The sequence below is a fragment of the Alosa pseudoharengus genome, unplaced genomic scaffold (genome assembly GCF_046254945.1).
Source record: "Alosa pseudoharengus isolate Yale_2024_CS ecotype anadromous, Long Island Sound unplaced genomic scaffold, YU_APseudo_1.1 YU_APseudo_1.1_scf_2, whole genome shotgun sequence".
NCBI classification, from domain to species: Eukaryota; Metazoa; Chordata; class Actinopteri; order Clupeiformes; family Clupeidae; genus Alosa; species Alosa pseudoharengus.
Genome location: NW_027468663.1, coordinates 58,355,317 through 58,375,316, shown reverse-complemented (window position 1 = coordinate 58,375,316; position 20,000 = coordinate 58,355,317). Strand labels below are relative to the sequence as shown.

General features: G+C 46.5%; 3 protein-coding genes across 10 annotated transcripts in view; 2 read left to right on the top strand and 1 right to left on the bottom strand.

Moving 5' to 3' along the window:
* Positions 1-12,419, bottom strand: part of bag5 (BCL2 associated athanogene 5) — a 24,147-nt gene extending 11,728 nt beyond the window's left edge. Inside the window, exon 1 of one of the 3 annotated variants that reach the window (XM_076295642.1) lies at positions 11,915-12,419. In XM_076295642.1, coding sequence (XP_076151757.1) covers positions 11,915-11,937 — 23 coding nt within the window. In that variant the 5' untranslated portion in view covers positions 11,938-12,419. Of the gene's footprint in view, positions 1-7,987; positions 8,042-11,091; positions 11,258-11,914 lie in introns of those variants that run through there. The other 2 variants (XM_076295641.1, XM_076295644.1) reach the window with 2 other exon arrangements.
* An 85-nt stretch (positions 12,420-12,504) lies between these two features.
* coa8 (cytochrome c oxidase assembly factor 8) lies at positions 12,505-19,639 on the top strand. The gene is made up of 5 exons (XM_076295645.1): positions 12,505-12,740; positions 13,393-13,590; positions 16,835-16,898; positions 18,117-18,207; positions 18,477-19,639. The coding sequence occupies exons 1-5, from the start codon at positions 12,600-12,602 to the stop codon at positions 18,574-18,576; spliced, it is 594 nt and encodes a 197-aa protein (XP_076151760.1). The 5' UTR covers positions 12,505-12,599; the 3' UTR covers positions 18,577-19,639.
* Positions 19,640-19,899: 260 nt separating this feature from the next.
* The window catches only part of klc1a (kinesin light chain 1a), a 56,953-nt gene continuing 56,852 nt past the window's right edge, over positions 19,900-20,000 (top strand). For all 6 annotated transcript variants that reach the window (XM_076295636.1, XM_076295639.1, XM_076295637.1 and 3 more), the window contains exon 1: positions 19,900-20,000. This exon is cut by the window's right edge and continues 368 nt beyond it. The gene's annotated coding sequence lies outside the window, so the exon portion shown is untranslated.

Here is a 20,000-nt window from a genome sequence, read left to right as displayed (position 1 = left end):
TGAGGAGGAGAGGAGGAGAGGAGAGGAGGAGGAGAGGAGGAGAGGAGATGAGGAGGAGAGGAGATGAGGAGAGCAATTAGTGACATTCAGTTACAATCTGTCCAAAGAGGAAAGAAGAGAAGAGAAGGAGAGAAGAGAAGAGAGGAAGAGAGGAGAGAAGAGATCGGTAGAGGGAGAGAGTGGGGGTGTTACGACCATGGAGGTATTATATATAACTGGAGAGAGCGACTAAGTCCCGCCCCCATTCATTTCAATGGCCCATGCTAGGCTAGCTACTTCAGCCAAAAAAACATGAAATTGACCGCAGCCATCTTTACGAAAATGGCGTTTCATGGGTGTTTGTTTCCGGCACCAGCTAGAATTAGCCTATTAGATTCCACGTTACAGACGGAGACAACGTAAGGTACAACGGTATGTCGTTGATGAAGATTGGACATTCCCTCAGAGGAAAAGAAGTTCGGGAACGCGCTTCACCTCGTTATAAGCGCAAATTCATTTAATTGGTTGGGATAACATTTTGGGAATGGTGGTAAAGTTTGCCCTGTCTCTGAAGTCCTAGGTTATTTAATGTGATGTTCATATGTGATAATAAACGATGCGAATCAATATTGTGTCACTTTAGGCTTCACAAATAATGATCCCTAAATACTATTTGGACAGGTTGTAGGCCTATTACGCAATAGGCTATCCAACGAAAATGACTATTAATTAAGTAGACATGGTATGTAAGAAACGTGTGGATAGCTGGGATTTTTGCTGCACCCAGTGTGAATTTGCAGCTTGTTAAGCCTAGGCTACATTTGCAGGCAGACGAAATGAAGCCAACGCAAGTTAAACTTCCGACAGAAGCGCACATCCCTCGGGTATTGTGGTTCGAGCAGGCATAGAGTCTGCAATTGTTGTTGGACATTTGGCTTTTGCCTCGACTGGCAGCCTGAACATTTAAATCAAATGCATAGCCTAATCATGTCAATGTTGCAAGAAAGCAAACGAAATAAGTCATTGACATTTGTTTCGTTTTAAATCACTTGGGGAGACAGGTTATGATCCAGACATTGCGTTCTACAGAACTACAGCCTGTGCGTTTTAAAATAGTCTTCATACACAACGCAATGAGTAGGCTAATAATTGGATATAGGTCATTGCTATGCATCTGCCAAAGTGTATGGTCATAGTCAGTTACTTTAAGGTAATTACTTGGCACCCCGCATATACGGCAAATAATAGCCTAATATGAAAACATTAACATTTTTCTTTTATTTACCACAAAGTCCGGTAATACAGCCTAAACCATGTAGGCATTAAGTCAAGTATCAGTAGCTTAATCCAAGTAGTTAGTTGTTTTATTTGTCGTCTTCCAGAAATGCAAACCAACATGGACGCGCGAGGACGCTCGTGCCCAACACTAAACTCGTGCATGAGCTGTCATCTACCAATCAGCATGTAAAAACTGGTGCCGGAAGTTGCAACCATGTAACGCCATGTTTTCAAAAATGTCGGCGGCCAAATGCCATGCTAAGTGGCTGAGCTAACCCTTCAAATCCTGACCCCCTGGTTACGACCCCCTGTGCCCCCTTCAGGCCTGGCATGGCCAGTGCATGGGCAATGCCAGCCTAGCTGGTCTAATTGGCTAATCACGCACACCTGGTGAAGGTGTGTGGGTATTTAAGGGGCTGTCCTCTCTTTCCCATTGGGCACTTTTTGTTGCAGGCACCTCTGGGTTATCTCTCTCCCACTGGCACCTTCTTTCCATCTTGGAACATCATACTGACTTTGGCACACACACACACCCACACGAACACACTTGCATACACACACGAACACACTTCCATACATGCTTTTACTTTCCCCTAGACATCTTTTGGTAATGGTTATTTATTGCTTTTGGTTACTTTTAAATAAATACTTTATTGGTTAATGTTATCTCTGTTGTCCAGACTCCCTCTTTATGTTGCGGCTTAGAGCCGGGTCGTAACAGGGGGATAGAGAGAGAGGGAGAGAGAAGAGAGAGAGTCCAGTTCAGGTTGAAACATGAGTGAGTTTGTGACTGTTACCCTGGAGCTGTGAATTAGAGCTTAATCACACGCTATCACCACCTGACACAACACGCACGCACGCATAGCAAACATTAATCCACAGACTGAGTAGGAATAAAAGTCATGGAATCTAGAAACATCTGACTGACCAGGTTCAATTACGAAGGGAACATGGGTTTCTACGCTGTAGTTTTCAGATATTTGCAGATTTACCACATGATATGTATATATATCCACATTAAAACACAAAGCAACAGTTTTCAAATGAATACACTAGTGTTAATTTCGTCAGAGACGAGAGGAAATATGTTCGTCAACGACCTTTTTTTTCATGACTAAGACGAGACGATGACGAGACGGCAGTAATGTCCTGAAACACTGACTAAGACTATCTTAAGATGCATTATTGTTGACGAAAAAAGACGAGACTAAAATGTTTTGCATGAAATAAAAACTAAGATAAAATCTCTCTTCATTTTCATCTACAAAATGAGAAGACAGAATATCTAGATGTTATGTTTTCAAAATATTCCGAATGAGTTCATACGCAACAGCTTTCCTGTAGGCTAGTCTACGTGCTGTTGCTGCAAACCTGTGGCTGCAACACGAAACTACATGGAACAAGAACACTGGAGATTTCTGCCAGAGTTAGCAAGCTAACTACCTAAGCTTTATGCCACAATGCTACATACCCAGAAGTTGAAGCTTCTCTCATACAAATTAACATCCCCTAAAACAGGGGTGTCCAAACTTTTTGACTCAAGGGCCACATTGGGTTTTGAAAATTGGCCGGCGGGCCACACACACAAAAAAATAATAATGAAAAAACAGAATTACTTTGTCATTTAAATGATACAAAACAATATTGTTTTGTATCATTTAAATGACAAAGTAATACTGTTGTGGAAAATGAATTTCTTACGAAATACTGTTCATTTGATGTTGTTTAATTCATTTATAAATGGTGCACTGTCACTTTAAGGCTCTTTTGCCAGCTCCACTAGCCTATGGCTAGTACTGTGCCTATGGCTCACAGTTTATAAATGGTCAGTAGTGGAAACTACTGTTGCCATCGCGATTTCCTTTTAAAGGTTTCTTATAAAAAGGAAATATCAATTATCAACAATAACAAGCCAGCTGGAAGCTGTCGCAGTCTCTCCCTCTTGTGCACGCTCAAATGCGTTCCCAATTAAATGGAGTAGCATAACGTAGTTAGATCTGCTGCAATGGAGATACTATGTATCTCGATGTAACAAGCTGTTTTGACATTGACATGGTAAACGCTTTCTAAGAAGAGTGTAAAGCAGTTTGCAGTAGCCTAAAGTTAATCACAACGTTGTCTATGCTGGAATAGCGAGCGGCCTATGATAACCTAATTAATTAAATGCAGGGCAGGCCGGATTAAAGTGCGTGGCGGGCCGGATCTATGATAAACTAATAAATGCTCGGCGGGCCGGATTAAAGTGCGTGGCGGGCCGCAGTTGGCCCGCGGGCCGTAGTTTGGACACCCCTGCCCTAGAATGTCCATACAAAAATGCTCATCATGTAATGTCAACTATATAACTAGTTAGACTGATGATGCAAAGTTTGCTAGCAAGTAAGCTAATATGGAAAGTTCGCTAGCAAGTTAGCTATGGCTAAGATGGAGAGTCTGGGGAATGTGTTGTGTTTGGTCGCATATCGCCATCTAGCGAGGCGGAGTAAAACATTAATACTTTGGCCTATGACAGTGTTTCTCAAACTTTTTCAGTTTCAGGACCATTTAACTAACCCTAGGTAAAAAAAAAAAAGATTAGACCTACTTCAACAGTAGCCTATAATTAGTCTACACAATAGGCTTACTCACTGAACGACCTTGCTTATTGTCTTTGCACTTTGCTTATTGTGTGGATTCATACTGTATGATTTATCTTACATAGACAGTGTTGCAGAACTGTTTTTACATACAAGTTGGTTCAATATTGCAAACAACTCATCTATATTATATTTTACCACGTCTGCTCGCGGACTACTTGGGATAGCTTGCGGACCACCAGTGATCCCTGGACCACACTTTGAGAAACACTGGTCTACGAATATGACAGTGGTCCAGTCAAATCTTTTACTGTCTATGGTCAAACCCCAGCCGAGCTATAACTGTAGCTCGACTTACCTGTGCATGTAAACATACTGACTGACAAAAAATCAGAATGAGTAATTATAACAGACAAGTAGCCCTGTGGACACACAATATTGTTGAAAAATTGAGATGTGTGAAACACTATTTGACTCAAATGGCAATCAGAAATAATTTGTTATAAAAAAAAAGACTAAAATGTGTTGACTAAAACTGACTAAGACTAAGATACCTTTAGTTTTCTTTTGACTAAAACTAGACTAAAATGACGAGACTTTTAGTCGACTAAAACTTGACTAACAAAAATGATATTTGAATGACTAAATATGACAAAGACTAAAAAGGACATTTCCGACAGCATTTGCAAATAGTTCCGTTCCAGTAGCTGGATAGCGCTAGTAGAGTAGCTCGATAACGCTCGTAGAGTAGCAGAAGCTGGATAGCGCTAGTAGAGTAGCAGAAGCTGGATAGCGCTAATAGAGTAGCAGAAGCTGGATAGCGCTAGTCGAATAGCAGAAGCTGGATAGCGCTAATAGAGTAGCAGAAGCTGGATAGCGCTAGTAGACTAGCTGGATAATGCTAGTAGAGTAGCAGAAGCTGGATAGTGCTAGTAGCGTAGCAGAAGCTCGATAACGCTAGTAGAGTAGCCGAAGCTGGGTAGTGCTCGTAGAGTAGCTCGATAATGCTAGTAGAGTAGCAGAAGCTGGATAGCGCTAGTAGCGTAGCAGAATCTGGATAACGCTAGTAGAGTAGCAGAAGCTGGGTAGCGCTAGAAGCGTAGAAGAAGCTGGATAACGCTAGTAGCGTAGCAGAAGCTGGATAATGCTAGTAGTGTAGCAGAAGCTGGGTAGCGCTAGTAGAGTAGCTGAACCTGGATAGCGCTAGTAGCGTAGCAGAAGCTGGGTAATGCTAGTAGAGTAGCAGAAGCTAGATAGCGCTAGTAGAGTAGCAGAAGCTGGATAGCGCTAGTCGAATAGCAGAAGCTGGATAATGCTAGTAGTGTAGCAGAAGTTGGATAGCGCTAGTCGAATAGCAGAAGCTGGATAATGCTAGTAGTGTAGCAGAAGCTGGATAATGCTAGTAGTGTAGCAGAAGCTGGATAATGCTAGTAGTGTAGCAGAAGCTGGGTAGTGCTAGTAGCGTAGCAGAAGCTGGATTGAAGAGGAGTAGTGGAGAAGAGGCACAAAGGGAACAAAACAAAAACATGGATAAGGCCTCAGTGGTGGCAGTGTGTGTTTGCGTGTGTGTGTGTGTGTCTTGCCCCCTCTTTTCTTTTTACCCTCTCACTCCATTTCTCTTTTATCTCCCTCTCTCTTTTCTTCTCTCTCCGTTTGGTAACCCTGGTGACCCAACTCCGTCTCTTTGGTGTCAAGTTCCCACACTAGACACACTTTGTTCAGGGGTGTGTGTGTTGACCAAACTAATCATGATTATGAATTTTTTCATAATCAAGCAGCGCTTACACACACACACAGCCCTAACACACCTACACACCTCTCTCCTGACATTACTCACCTGGCATGACACACACACACCTCAGTCCCACACCCTGTCACCCCTCCTGCCCTAACGTTACTACTGCTCTGTGTTGTGTGTGTGTGTGAGATGTGTGTGTGAATGTGTGTGTGTGTGTTAGATGTGTGTGTGTGTGTGTGTGTGTGTGTGTGTGTGTTAGATTAGGGGCCTGTGGTGTCTCTTAGGGCTCTGCTCAATACACACACCTCTGTGTGCTTCAAATGTACGAACACCTCACCAAAACCTCACCCATCAACACACACACACACACACACACACGTACACACTCACACACAATATGAACACGCTAGTCTACCCATATCCAAAACCTCACAGATCAACACCTACAAATTATACTGTGCTTACACCCTCACACAAAAAACCTCTCACAATTAAAAATGTGGCTACACACACACACACACACACACACACACACACAGCTGCTGCTACTGTTATGCCATAAGCAGCAACAGATGAGGCTCCTGGTTATAGGCTGGTAGATATGAAGTGTGCTGCTGTGTGTGTGTGTGTGTGTGTGTGTGTGTGTGTGTGTGTTTGCATCTACAAACCACATCGTTTCATAACGCTCAGTAAGCACCCCTTCTGACAACACACACAACTGCACAACAACACCATTGATCATCTCCCGTTTCCTGGCTGAATCAACACAGAGGACTACTGTGATAGGGGACAAGATTAGGGGACTAGACCAGGAGATGAGACTAGGAGACGAGACCAGGAGACGAGACTAAGGCACTAGACTAGACTGTGACTTTCCCCTTTGGGGACGAGACTAGGAGACGAGACTAGGGGACGAGAATAGGAGACGAGACTAGGAGACGAGACTAGGGGACTAGACTAGACTGTGACTTTCCCCTTTGGGGACGAGACTAGGAGACGAGACTAGGGGACGAGACTAGGAGACGAGACTAGGGGACTAGACTAGGAGACAAGACTAGGGGACCAGACCAGGAGACAAGACTAGGAGACGAGACTAGGGGACTAGACTAGGGCACTAGACCAGGAGACGAGACTAGGAGACGAGACCAGGAGACGAGACTAGGGCACTAGACTAGACGGTGACTTTCCCCTTTGGGATCAATAAAGTATCTATCTATCTATCTATCTATCTACCTATCTATCTAGACTAGGGGACGAGACTAGGACACGAGACTAGGAGACGAGACTAGGGCACTAGACTAGACTGTGACTTTCCCCTTCGGGATCAATAAAGTATCTATCTATCTATCTAGACTAGGGGACGAGACTAGGAGACGAGACTAGGGGACGAGACTAGGAGACAAGACTAGGAGACGAGACCAGGAGACGAGACCAGGAGACGAGACTAGGGGACTAGACTAGGAGCAAACATTTCAGACTCATTCAGATATATCTACAGGCAGACACACACACACACGTAGACATATATCTACACACACACATACACACACACACACACACAACGACACGTCAGCTTAACGTGTGTGTGTAACGTCAGTCAGCTCAACATGTGTGTGTGTAACGTCAGTCAGCTCAACGTGTGTGTGTGTAACGTCAGTCAGCTTAACGTGTGTGTGTGTAACGTCAGTCAGCTTAACGTGTGTGTGTGTAACGTCAGTCAGCTTAACGTGTGTGTGTGTGTAACATCAGTCAGCTTAACGTGTGTGTGTGTGTGTGTGTAACGTCAGTCAGCTCAACGTGTGTGTGAGTAACGTCAGTCAGCTTAATGTGTGTGTGTGTAACGTCAGTCAGCTTAATGTGTGTGTGTGTAATGTCAGTCAGCTTAACGTGTGTGTGTATGTGAGTGTGTAACGTCAGTCAGCTTAATGTGTGTGTGTGTAACGTCAGTCAGCTTAATGTATGTGTGTGTAATGTCAGTCAGCTTAACGTGTGTGTGTATGTGAGTGTGTAACGTCAGTCAGCTTAATGTGTGTGTGTGTAACGTCAGTCAGCTTAATGTGTGTGTGTGTAATGTCAGTCAGCTTAATGTGTGTGTGTGTAATGTCAGTCAGCTTAACGTGTGTGTGTATGTGAGTGTGTAACGTCAGTCAGCTTAATGTGTGTAAATTCCACTTAATGACCCACTAGGAGGCTCCCATGACCAGTCTCACAGCTGACACTGAATAAAACGCTACTTTACATTGGACACACACACACACACACACACACACACACACACAGCTGCTGCTATGCCGTGCAGGGTCTCTGTACTTTACACTGGACTTGTATGAAAACCCGTCACTATCGCATGAACACAGTTTCCACCACACAAGCAGAAGCTCTTATTAAACGCCAAAAACAGACACATCTAAGAACGTACCTGTATTTAGAACTCCCTGCTTCCTGAGCGGTGTACGTTCTGTGTGTGTGTGTGTGTGTGGACCCAGTGAGTTATCTTCAAGGCCAGACTGCCCCAGGGGCACAGAAACAGGAGCCTGTGATGTCACAATGGGCTATTCCCTGGGCTCTTAAAGGCACAGCGCCCCATTTCTCTCCAGCAGATCTGCCTGGAGGACACAGCAGTCTTCAGGCCGTGTGTGGATTGTGTTGTTTTGCTCAGGAAGGTCACAGTGACATGACCTGGAAGTATTTAGTGATGAGAGCTCTTGGGATTCTCTAAAAGTGCTAAATTCCATCTCCTGTAAGGGGATGGCCCACAATTCCTTGCGCCAAGTAACAGCTAATCAACGTGTCACACGTTAGCAACACCTGCCGTCCCATAAGGCTGTAGCCGAGTGTGAGCAGTTGGACACTCTGCCGGGTGTCGCCCTTATTAATTCATCTGCCTTCCACTTCTGGAGGTCAGCAGAAAGTGGACAGAGAACCTGAACGCAGCCTCCTTAAGCTGCCACTGCCCTGCACACACCCCTGCGAGGGCTTGAGATGTCCCTGTAGAAGCACCACTGTCACTCAGCTAGAGATGATACATTTATTTATCTATGGGAGAGATCCCCCCCCCCACACACACACACAGACACACACACACACACACACACAGGTCTGGTCAGAGTGCCAGGAGGACCTCCACAGAAAGCAGACCCTCTTCCCGCAGGGAGTCTCTCTCTTTCTCTCTCTGGTCTGCTTCACAAACACTGAAGGGCCATCCAACCCACCCCACCACCCCTCCACACACACACACACACACAACCTGTGGCATTCACTTCATCTATTCAAGTTGTCACGCATGAATATTTTAAGCGACCTCATTCCTCTCTCCCTCCCTCTCTCTCTCCCCCTCTCTCTGTATCTTTCTCTCTCCCCTCTCCCTCCCTCCCTCTCTCCCCCTCTCTCTCCCTCTCTCTCTCTCTGTATCTTTCTCTCTCCCTCCCTCTCTCTCTCTCTCTCTGTATCTTTCTCTCTCCCTCTCTCTCTCTAGTAAGTAAGTAGATAGATAGATAGATAGATAGATACTTTATTGATCCCCAGGGGAAATTCAAGAAAGTAAGTATAAGTAAATATACTCTTTTGATCCCATGAGGGAAATTTTGGTCTCTGCATTTATCCCAATCCGTGAATTAGTGAAACACACTCAGCACACAGTGAACACACAGTGAGGTGAAGCACACACTAATCCCGACACAGTGAGCTGCCTGCTACAGCGGCGCTCGGGGAGCAGTGAGGTGCCTTGCTCAAGGGCACTTCAGCCTTGAATGTGGGCATGGGAGAGCAGTGCTCAACCACTTCCCCCACCCACATTTTTCCTACTGGTCAGGGATCGAACCGGCAAGCCTTCGGTTACAAGACCGAAGCCCTAACCAGTAGGCCACGGCTGCCCCAACACACACACACACACACACACACACACACACACACACACACACACACACACACACACACACACACACACACACACACACACACACACACACACACACACACACACACACACACACACACACACACACACACACACACACACACACACACACACACACACACACACACACCCTGATCAGTAGGCCATGGCTGCCCCCCAAAGGGCTGTATACTGTACTGGCATGTCCAGCTGTAGTGTGTGTGTGAGTGTGAGTGTGTGTGTGTGTGTGTGTGTGTGTGTGTGTGAGTGAGTGAGTGAGTGAGTGAGTGAGTGAGTGAGTGTGTGTGTGTGTGTGTGTCCAGCTGTGGCTCTCTTAAAGGCCTGTATACTGCCAGACATGACAGACGTGTGGACCTCATAGCTGCTCAGATCCCACCCAGAGCAAGAGCAGATCCATCCACACACCACTGATCCCACCCAGAGCAAGAGCAGATCCATACACACACATTACTGTCCACGCTGGTTTGATTCACCTGCAAACACCTTCTCTGGAATTGCAAACACAACAGACATGGTCACTATCTCTCAAAATAATCCAAAAGTGAAAATATCTGAAGTATAGTGTGCTTGTGATCTATTTATGGAAGACTCTCACTGTACAACATCTCTAAAATAGCAGCCTTTGATCTCTGCCACTGAGAACCTAGGATGTGAACGCCAGCTCATTGTGTTTGGTTGCCTAGGTGATGTGGGTTGGCTTTGCTTTGGGCTACTTGGCCAGTATGAGGTGGAGGGGAACAAGGCTGTGACTCATACGCTAGCCACACCTTCCAGCTGCTCTTCTGGCAACACACATGTTTACCTTTTTTCTCTCTCTCCGTCTCTCTCTCCGTCTCTCTCTTCTCCTCTCCTCCTCTCTCTTTATCTCTCTCTCTCCCTCCCCACACCCCTCCCTCCCCCAGTGGGCAGTAGAATGCTGGTGATGCCCCTGGCGCTCTCCAGATGCCCAGTCAGAGATGCCCAGCTGGTACAACATAACAGGGGCCTCCGATTACAGATGCCCGCCACACGAGCTGCTTCAGCGGACAGCCTCCTTCACTGCCCCTGGCGTCCGACCATCGCCACCAGCCCAACCCACCCAGCGCCAGATGGGGCACGTGGGGGTCAAACGACAGCACCATCGGCTCAGGGACGCGCCCCCCCGCCCACATCAGAGACACGCGCCCACATCAGCCAGCATATGGCAGAACACATCGCCTCGCGCCTGATATGGCCGATATGGAGAAACTAGGGTCTACACAACACAACACACCAGTTTGGCCTCCAATGCTGAGAAACGCAACTATTACAAGACAGAACAGCTCTGTCAGCAATGGAATGTTCTGCTAGATCTCGTTAGTCTGGCACTGAAGCGAGATTGTGTTTCAGTAAAAAAGCGGTAGGCATGCAGCCTCGATGCCAACACCCAGTTTCCGCGTTAGCGATCAACAGACGCATGTTCGCCTAAAGACGTTACACTCGCGATATCGCCTCCTCGTTAACGGGCTTTCTGCCAGGGGCAGTAGCATTCTACCGCGACAAACAGGCTCCAGGGCCGTTCCGCTCCTCGCCAGCAAGCGCGCTCGCAATGTCTCACCACCTTTCGAGATGCGCAGGATATTTCTCACCTTTTCAAAACGCGAAAGACATTCGCGCACATTTCTGCGGAGGTCTGTTTCCATCAGCTAAGTAGAAAAACGGATTCAGCAGTTCCGATGTGTCACTCAGATGCTGGAGGAGCACAGAGTTCGGGGGATTTGCGCTACCTTCGCGAGACTGCCTCCGCCAGCGTATTCACCTTATACACACTCGCGCTTCTCACACACTGAACTGCAATGCCGCCCCTCCCCTCCCCTCCCTCCCGCCCGCCGCCTGATAGTGGGGAGACCATCTCGACGGGAGGGGTCTCTGCCTCTGTCGCTACCCATCATAGGCAAAAAATACTCCCTTCCAAAGCACCACTTCGCCCAACGGATGTTATTAGTGACGACAGCTCCTGTCAGAGGTAGCAGAATCCAAAGGCAGGCCACGGTGGCAGTAATGTTAGGCTGGGGGCATGTTCCCTTCGCCACTCAAGACAGCCGTATCCGAGGCGAGATGTCCTGAATCCAGGCATGACAGCAGTGCTAAGAACACTGAATACTGTTCTGACACAGTCAGATAACGCACACGTGCATTCTCCCAAATCGCTCAATATAATCCGCTTTGATGGAGGTACAGTGACAGATTATCCTGCTTGACAGCCACTGCTCTTGGGAGAGGGGCTGTCCACCGGTTACTTAAACAAAAGAATCTACCGTTATCTGAGATTAACTGAACCCTCCTTAAGGACACTGACGATGTAGGTTAGCCTAGAAACGTTACCCCCAACAGCCTTACTACTACGGTGTCTGTTTATTTGCATTCGGACAGCCAAGTACAAGACATTACATAATAATGAGGTGCGCTTACTTGCATAGCCAACGGACAGCCATCGGGACAGCGTGTTAAAAAAAATACTCCAGCGCTAGGCTATCCTCATCACAACGTAGCCAGCCAGAGCCTACACCAGCTCCAGGGAATAGCAGTCTCCTCTTCGTGTAGTTGTTGTAGGGTCCTGCTGGCCAAGCAAGGCGGTACAGGAAGAAAATGTAATGAAGATTCTGTTTGCAATCTTTTCCTTTGCTAAACTGCCACGTAACCACGAGCGATTTCAATGGTTGTTCCGTTACTTGTTGCTGTTTTGGAAGCTGACTTGCGCTTGTCAACAGCTCTGGACCATTAGAATGACACAGCCTAGCTAAAGTTAGCTAAATAACTGAGCAGAAACAGTCACACTGCTGATTAAATGACAAAGATCTCACTTGAAAAAATATCCGTGTAAATGTATATTATTTTTGTACCAGGAGTAACACCGTACAAATCGAATACAGGTCGTTTAGCATGTCTTGAAATATTTTCAGAAGCGATATTGTTCGGGAAACTGTGTGGTTGTCCAGCAGAATGTTCAAACAGGAAATGATAGAACGTCTGACGTAACGGTCACGTGGTGGTGCGTACAGGCCTATGGTTCAGGCACGATGCTGTTGTAGCTAAAATGATGGACATAGTAAGATAAGGTCAGTTACACTAATTTTCCAAATCAAAAGCTCATGACATGAATGTGTCTGCTACTGGGACTTTATTATTAAGGTCGCAATGTCCTTACCACGGGAGGAATGCGCTATCACTGATCATCTTCACCTGTAGCCGCCTGCACAGTACTGGACAAGCGCCCAAACAAGCTAACCAAACGAAGGTAACATTCTGTTAGCATTTCTGGCTACAAAACACCCAACACCTACCCAAAGCTTTATTTAGATATTACTAGTTGAAGCCTAGAAACGCGCACTTAACTCACAATAGCAATCGTTTGTTTCACAAGATAGCGTGGTGGTTGATAGAATGTCACAGACTAATGTTAAGCTTGGCTTTGAAACCGCTTGCAAGTTCACCTTGAACAAGGCGAGTAGTGGTAGGCTGTCTTTGCTTTACTTTCCATTAAATATTACTCATTGCATCAGACATCCTTTAAAAGCTTGTTTGAAAATAGATGATGTTGCCGATCATAACCAGATAGTTATCATAACCTCCTCGGTTCCTCCACGCTGCAAGATTAACACATGTCCAGCATTTGTTGAGGATTTTGCTCTCTGTTCAGAGTACCATTAGTTTGTTTGCAAACTTCATGACCTCGCTTGACTGGTGGTTGAACAAGATGCTAGACGGAGCAGAGCGTTTTAATCAACAGCTGGATAGATAGATAGACAGACAGATAGATACTTTATTGATCCCCAAGGGGAAATTCAAGGGGATAAGATGACATGCATACTCCTTATTTCTACCTCGCGCAGACGAGTTCCTGTGGTTTCTCATTTCCTCTGTTTCTCTGGATGCTGCTGCTGCTTTAGAGGGCCAGCTTCAGCCCTTCCTCCAGCTCAAAGCATGACTGGATTGGCCCGGCAGACCGCCTGTCAAACCTGCGGCCAATCATCTACCATATACCTGAGAACGAAACGCCCCTCGAGCGGAGACTTAGGCACCTGCGGCAGGAGACAGAAGACTGGAACCATCAGTTCTGGACCAATCAGAACATCACATTCAACAAGGTGAGAGTGGACCAATCAGAACATCACATTCCACAAGGTGAGAGTAGGGGGCAATGCCACAAGGTGGGGGCAATGCCAGGGTGGGGGGGCAATGCCAGGGTGGGGGGGGCAATGCCAGAAGTGGGGTGGGGGGGCAATACCAGAAGTGGGGTGGGGGAGCAATGCCAGGGTGCAATGCCAGAAGTGGTGCGCTGCTTTGCTGGATTAAAAAGGCAGGGCAGCATGACACGAAAACATGAATAAAATGAAGCACATATTTACTGATTTCATCATACTCAGAACTAGCCTGACGTAGCCATACTCAATTCTAGCCAGAACTGCTGTCTGATACTGGGGTGTGTTTCAACCGATACAGGGGGGGAATGCCTCTTCACTCAATTGGATAGACCTAACCAATCAGAGCAACGAAATAGCTTACCGTGAGATGTAGGAAGAACACACAAACCATCCTTCTTCTCCACAAATGCCTTAACATTGTTTTCTGGTCTTTTGTAAAAGTTATTGTGCCGTCAATATCTCCTACAACACTCATTAGCGAAATCTAAGAGATACGTAGTAGGGTAGGCTATTAGAAAAAAACTGATAGCCTATATCCCCTCCGTTTTTAAAAATAATTCTGTTGAACACTGATATGCTACAAACATGTTATGAACAAGGGCCAGCCGTGGCCTACTGGTTACACACACACACACACACACACACACACACACACACACACACACACACACACACACACACACACACACACACACACACACACACACACACACACACACACACACACACACACACACACACACACACACACACACACACACACACACACACACACACAGGGCAGCCGTGGCCAACTGGTTAGCTCTTCAGACTTGTAACCGGAGGGTTGCCGGTTCGAACCCCGACCAGTAGGTAAGGCTGAAGTGCCCTTGAGCAAGGCACCTAACCCCTCACTGCTCCCAGAGCGCCGCTGTTGTTGCAGGCAGCTCACTGCGCCGGGATTCGTGTGTGCTTCACCTCACTGTGTTTCACTGTGTGCTGAGTGTGTTTCACTAATTCACGGATTGGGATAAATGCAGAGACCAATTTCCCTCACGGGATCAAAAGAGTATATATACTTATACTTATATACAAGTACCTGGGTCTCAACCTGGACAATAAACTGGACTGGTCAGCCAACACTGACGCACTCTACAAGAAAGGGCAGAGTAGGCTATACTTCTTGAGGAGGCTGCGCTCCTTCAATGTGTGCAGCAAGCTCCTCAGGATGTTCTACCAGTCTGTTGTTGCCAGCGTCCTCTTCTATGCAGTGGTATGCTGGGGAGGAAGCACAAAGAAGAAGGATGCGGGGCGAATTGACAGGCTGGTAAGGAAAGCTGGCTCTGTAGTGGGAGCTGAACTGGAGTGCATCACTTCAATATCTGACAAAAGGACCCTGAGCAAACTGATCAACATCTTGGACAATGAGTGTCATCCACTCCACAGCACTATTGTTAAGCAGAAGAGCCTGATCAGCTGGAGACTTCGCTCACTGCCTTGCACAACAGACAGACTGAGGAAGTCATTCGTCCCCAGGGTCATTAAACTGTTTAATGCATCACTTAAGGGAAGAGGAGAAATAGACTTCTCCGCATAGTCTGTCTGCCTCTTCACCACCTCCAATGTCTTGAACTGTCTGTCCACTAGTCACTTTACATTTGTCTTCTGCCTCACTGTTTGCGTGCTGTATTAGCACATTTGCACAACCCCTCCCTCCATGCCACATACCTTTCTTATATAGTTATTTATATATAGATATATAGACTTTATTCTTGCACTGTTGCACTGTGTTACGTCCCTAGCTGTTTGTGTTCCTGCTGTCTCTCTGTATTTTTCAGACACTCCAGCAGGGGGCTTAATTGCTGGACCAGCCCTATAAAAGGGGTTGGTTGACGTCACTCCAGGGGGGGCCTGCTCGTTTTTTGGTTCCTCGCAGAACGCCACCGCTGCCTCGCCACGCTAAGCTTTGTTCTCCGTTTTCCGCTTTCGCCCAGGTCTCCAGTCCCTCTCAGAGTGAGAGTCTGGGAGAGAGGCCTGGAAATTGGGCGGCTTCGTTTTTGGCCTTCTGGCTTTGTTTTTGCGGCCTTCTGGCCGTGGCTTGATATTGTTTTGAATGTTAATTTTTGCCTAGTTTAATTATAATAAATTATTGATTATTTTCAAATTTATCCACCATTGTCTGCCGTATTTTGCCCTTGCTTTATTTAGTTTTGTTATAGTTCCCTGACCCCTAGCAGGGGACATAACACACTGTTTGACTTACTCATTTGCACCATCACCATGACACTCATTCACACAGAGCACCTTACCTTACCTTATGCACGGAGAACCACAGGCTCAGTCCCTGCTTCAGTCATTGCAAGCACGCCTGATTGATTATTCACCCACTATGTGGATACTGTTTTTTAGAATTGATTTTTATTAAGTTTTATTTAGTATAATTTGTATTTTGTATATTTAGTATATTCTTTATCTTCTACAGTCCTTATTGCTTAGTTGTGTTTTTTATATTATATACTTTTACTTACTTTTTCTGCTGTTAGTGAATGTGTGTGTGTGTTGTCTGTATGCTACTGTGACCTTGAATTTCCCATAGGGATCAATAAAGTATATCTATCTATATACAGCTGGGAAAGGCTGTCGCAAATCCCTCGAACAGATGGTCAATCAGAGATTTCAAACGAACGAGGGAACAACATATCACAATGTAACATGCTGTTTTCCCTTGATGAAAGTGAAACCATGAGTTTTCCTACATCTCAACTTTGGCCAAAGTTTTCAGAAATAATCGTTTTCAGTGATAAAACCTCATTTAAAAAAATATGCATTTTCCATATGGGGTCTGTCTCCTCCTAGCCACAGCATTTTTGTTGCAAACATAATCAACCTAAGCGTGCTCAGATGACGTGATAGACGACTTTCGAAATAACTCCTTAACTCCTCTCAGACAACAGCAGGCTCAGGGCTGAACGTGGCCATGGTCCCAAGGTAGTTGTAGATGCTGCCCTGCTGCCTGTCATGTTGTTACACATAGTTCCACCAGAGGGCAGCACTGAACTGTTACATGGACATTCCAGTCAACATCACCACTACAGTTGGGTTGAAGTAGGAGGTTTACTGGGATAGTTTGATTAATGTGTAAACTGTGGCTCTGCTTGCATAGTGGTCAGTGCATCTTGAGTATTTAATCAGCTGTTCTCTTCCTCAGCAAAAAGAGGAGTACGTGCTGACCCAGCTGAAGGCCAAAGGCCAGGAGGAGCGCGATGAGAAAGGTGAGGGAGACGCCAACTCGGGACTGTGTTCCACTGTGTTCTGTGTTCTGTGTACCACTGTGTGCTAACTGTGTTCTACTGTGTGCTAACTGTGTTCTGTGTTCCACTGTGTGCTAACTGTGTTCTGTGTTCCACTGTGTGCTAACTGTGTTCTGTGTTCCACTGTGTGCTAACTGTGTGTTCTGTGTTCCACTGTGTTGTGTGTTCCACTGTGTGCTAACTGCGTGTTCTGTGTTCCACTGTGTCCTAACTATGTGTTCTGTGTTCCACTGTGTGTTCTGTGTTCCACTGTGTGTTCTGTGTTCCACTGTGTGCTAACTGTGTTCTGTGTTCCACTGTGTGCTAACTGTGTTCTGTGTTCCACTGTGTGCTAACTGTGTTCTGTGTTCCACTGTGTGTTCTGTGTTCCACTGTGCTAACTGTGTGCTGTGTTCCACTGTGTGTTGTGTGTTCCACTGTGTGCTAACTGTGTGTTGTGTTCCACTGTGTGTTGTGCGTTCCACTCTGTGCTAACTGTGTTCTGTGTTCCACTGTGTGCTAACTGTGTGTTGTGTTCCACTGTGTGTTGTGTGTTCCACTCTGTGCTAACTGTGTTCTGTGTTCCACTGTGTGCTAACTGTGTGTTGTGTTCCACTGTGCTAACTGTGTGTTGTGTTCCACTGTGTGTTGTGTGTTCCACTGTGTGTTGTGTGTTCCACTGTGTGTTGTGTGTTCCACTGTGTGCTAACTGTGTGTTGTGTTCCACTGTGCTAACTGTGTGTTGTGTTCCACTGTGTGTTGTGTGTTCCACTGTGTGTTGTGTGTTCCACTGTGTGTTGTGTGTTCCACTGTGTGTTGTGTGTTCCACTGTGTGTTGTGTTCCACTGTGTGTTGTGTGTTCCACTGTGTGTTGTGTGTTCCACTGTGTGCTAACTGTGTGTTGTGTTCCACTGTGCTAACTGTGTGTTGTGTTCCACTGTGTGTTGTGTGTTCCACTGTGTGTTGTGTGTTCCACTGTGTGTTGTGTTCCACTGTGTGTTGTGTGTTCCACTGTGTGCTAACTGTGTGTTGTGTTCCACTGTGTGTTGTGTGTTCTTCTGTGTTCTACTGTGTGCTAACTGCGTGTTCTGCGTGCTAACTGTGTGTTCTGTGTTCCACTGTGTGCTAACTGTGTGTTCTGTGTGCTAACTGTGCTCTGTGTTCTACTGTGTGCTAACTGTGTGTTCCCCTGGTCCTCAGGGAAGAAGCGCACTCTGTCCAGTGAGGACATGGCGGTGTTCTATAAACACTTCCTGGACAAGAACTTCAAAAGGCACGCCGACTACAACAGGTGAGTGCGCTCAGAATCAGGATTGGCTGGTGTGCCCCGTTGCCATGGGGATGACTGTGTGGTCATAGAGGGGCCGTCCCAGTCCTACCACAACACTACTGCTCCTTAGCAACGTGCCTGATGTCTGTGGCCAGCCCACAGTATGTGCTTCTTATAGGCTGCTCTACATGGCTGCATGTCTGTGCTGAAGTGCGTGTGTGTACTGTACTGAAGGCTGGTTTAGTGTCTGTAACCCCCTGTGTGTGCTGTAACCCCCCCCCCCTCTTTAGAGAGTGGTACAGACGGAACTTCACCATCACACTGCTGATGGCCCGCGTGGCTCTGCTCAGGACCTGGAGACGGCTGAGGGGAGGGGGGCCTGCCGTCTGACCCCACACACACACACACACACACACACACACACACACACACACACACACACACACACACACACACACACACAGGACATTAGGCCATCATCTACACGGTGCTCTGTGAACGATCCCCAACCCACCAACCCACCAACCCACCAAAGACCCGTTCTGTATGAACACTCCACTGTGTGCAATGAGAACGCATCCAGGAGGAGCTCGCGGAAGTCTTTGTCCGTCTCCACGGTGACATAAGGGAACCGTCCAATCAGCTGCCCAGGCACACAGCTCCACCAACATGTTGGAGAGGCTGTGTGTGTGTGTGTGTGTGTGTGTGAGTGTGTGTGTGTGTGTGTGTGTGTGTGTGAGTGTGTGAGTGTGTGAGTGTGTGAGTGTGTGAGTGTGTGAGTGTCTGTCTGTCTGTCTGTCTGTCTGTCTGTCTGTCTGTCTGTCTGTCTGTGTCTGTCTGTCTGGAGTGAGCGAGTGTTATATTATTGTCTCATGCTTGTGGTCCTTCAGCCTTCCTCACTGAAGTCCTTTTGCATGTTTGACCGCTCAGGTCTGATGGTCAGATGTAAGTGTGCTGATAACGCCTGTGTTGACTCACACATGCCAGACTGTGTGACTGTACCTGCGGGCTGTACTACGAGGCAAGGTTACTGGCTTACTGGGGTAACTTCAAGAGGAACTACTGATCTCCGAACAACACTCTTGGTTCGCTCAATAGCTGGTCAGTGCACTGTGTGTTTTAGAGATTAGCAGTTACTCCCAAAGCTAACCTCACTTCCTAGCACATCCCTCTGAAGCCTTTCATATGCGGAGCCTCTCTGAGCTGTTAACGGTTAACTGTGTCTTATGACCGGCATAAGATCTTTTGCAGGGAGGACCCCCACACAGGAAGGCTAGAATTATCCCCCTCTAAGTGGCAGTGTGTGTAGTAGGGGGTTTGTGCAAAGGACTGAACTTAATCCTATTACTGGCCCTCTCAAAGGCTGGACTTATTGGAGGATCTCCTGCTTTATGTATTCATTTGATGCTTGAAATACATTTATGTTAAAGTAAATAAACAAATGTTAAAAATGTTTTCGTTGTTGCCTAATTGTTTCCAACTATAAGTATCATGTTGTTGGTGAAAGAATGAATGCCAAGCCTGACTTCGAAGTCTTGCCAGTTAGGATGATGTCTTTGAAATTTAAATGCACTCTTATTGAGTGTTGTCTGGGTATGTCATTATAAACTCGGCCGTTCACCACTTCTCCTTTAATCTTGGAATGACATCATGATTAAGGAAGAGGCGGCTGTGGGGCGCGCGCGACGCAACTCAACGCCATTTTCACGCAGCCGGATTAGAGAGACAGATGCGTCTGGTGCTGTCAGACCTGGGAACAACTTCAGAAGAAACTCGCTGTGCTCCGAGCTGTGGCCATGTAAACTAAAGAATGG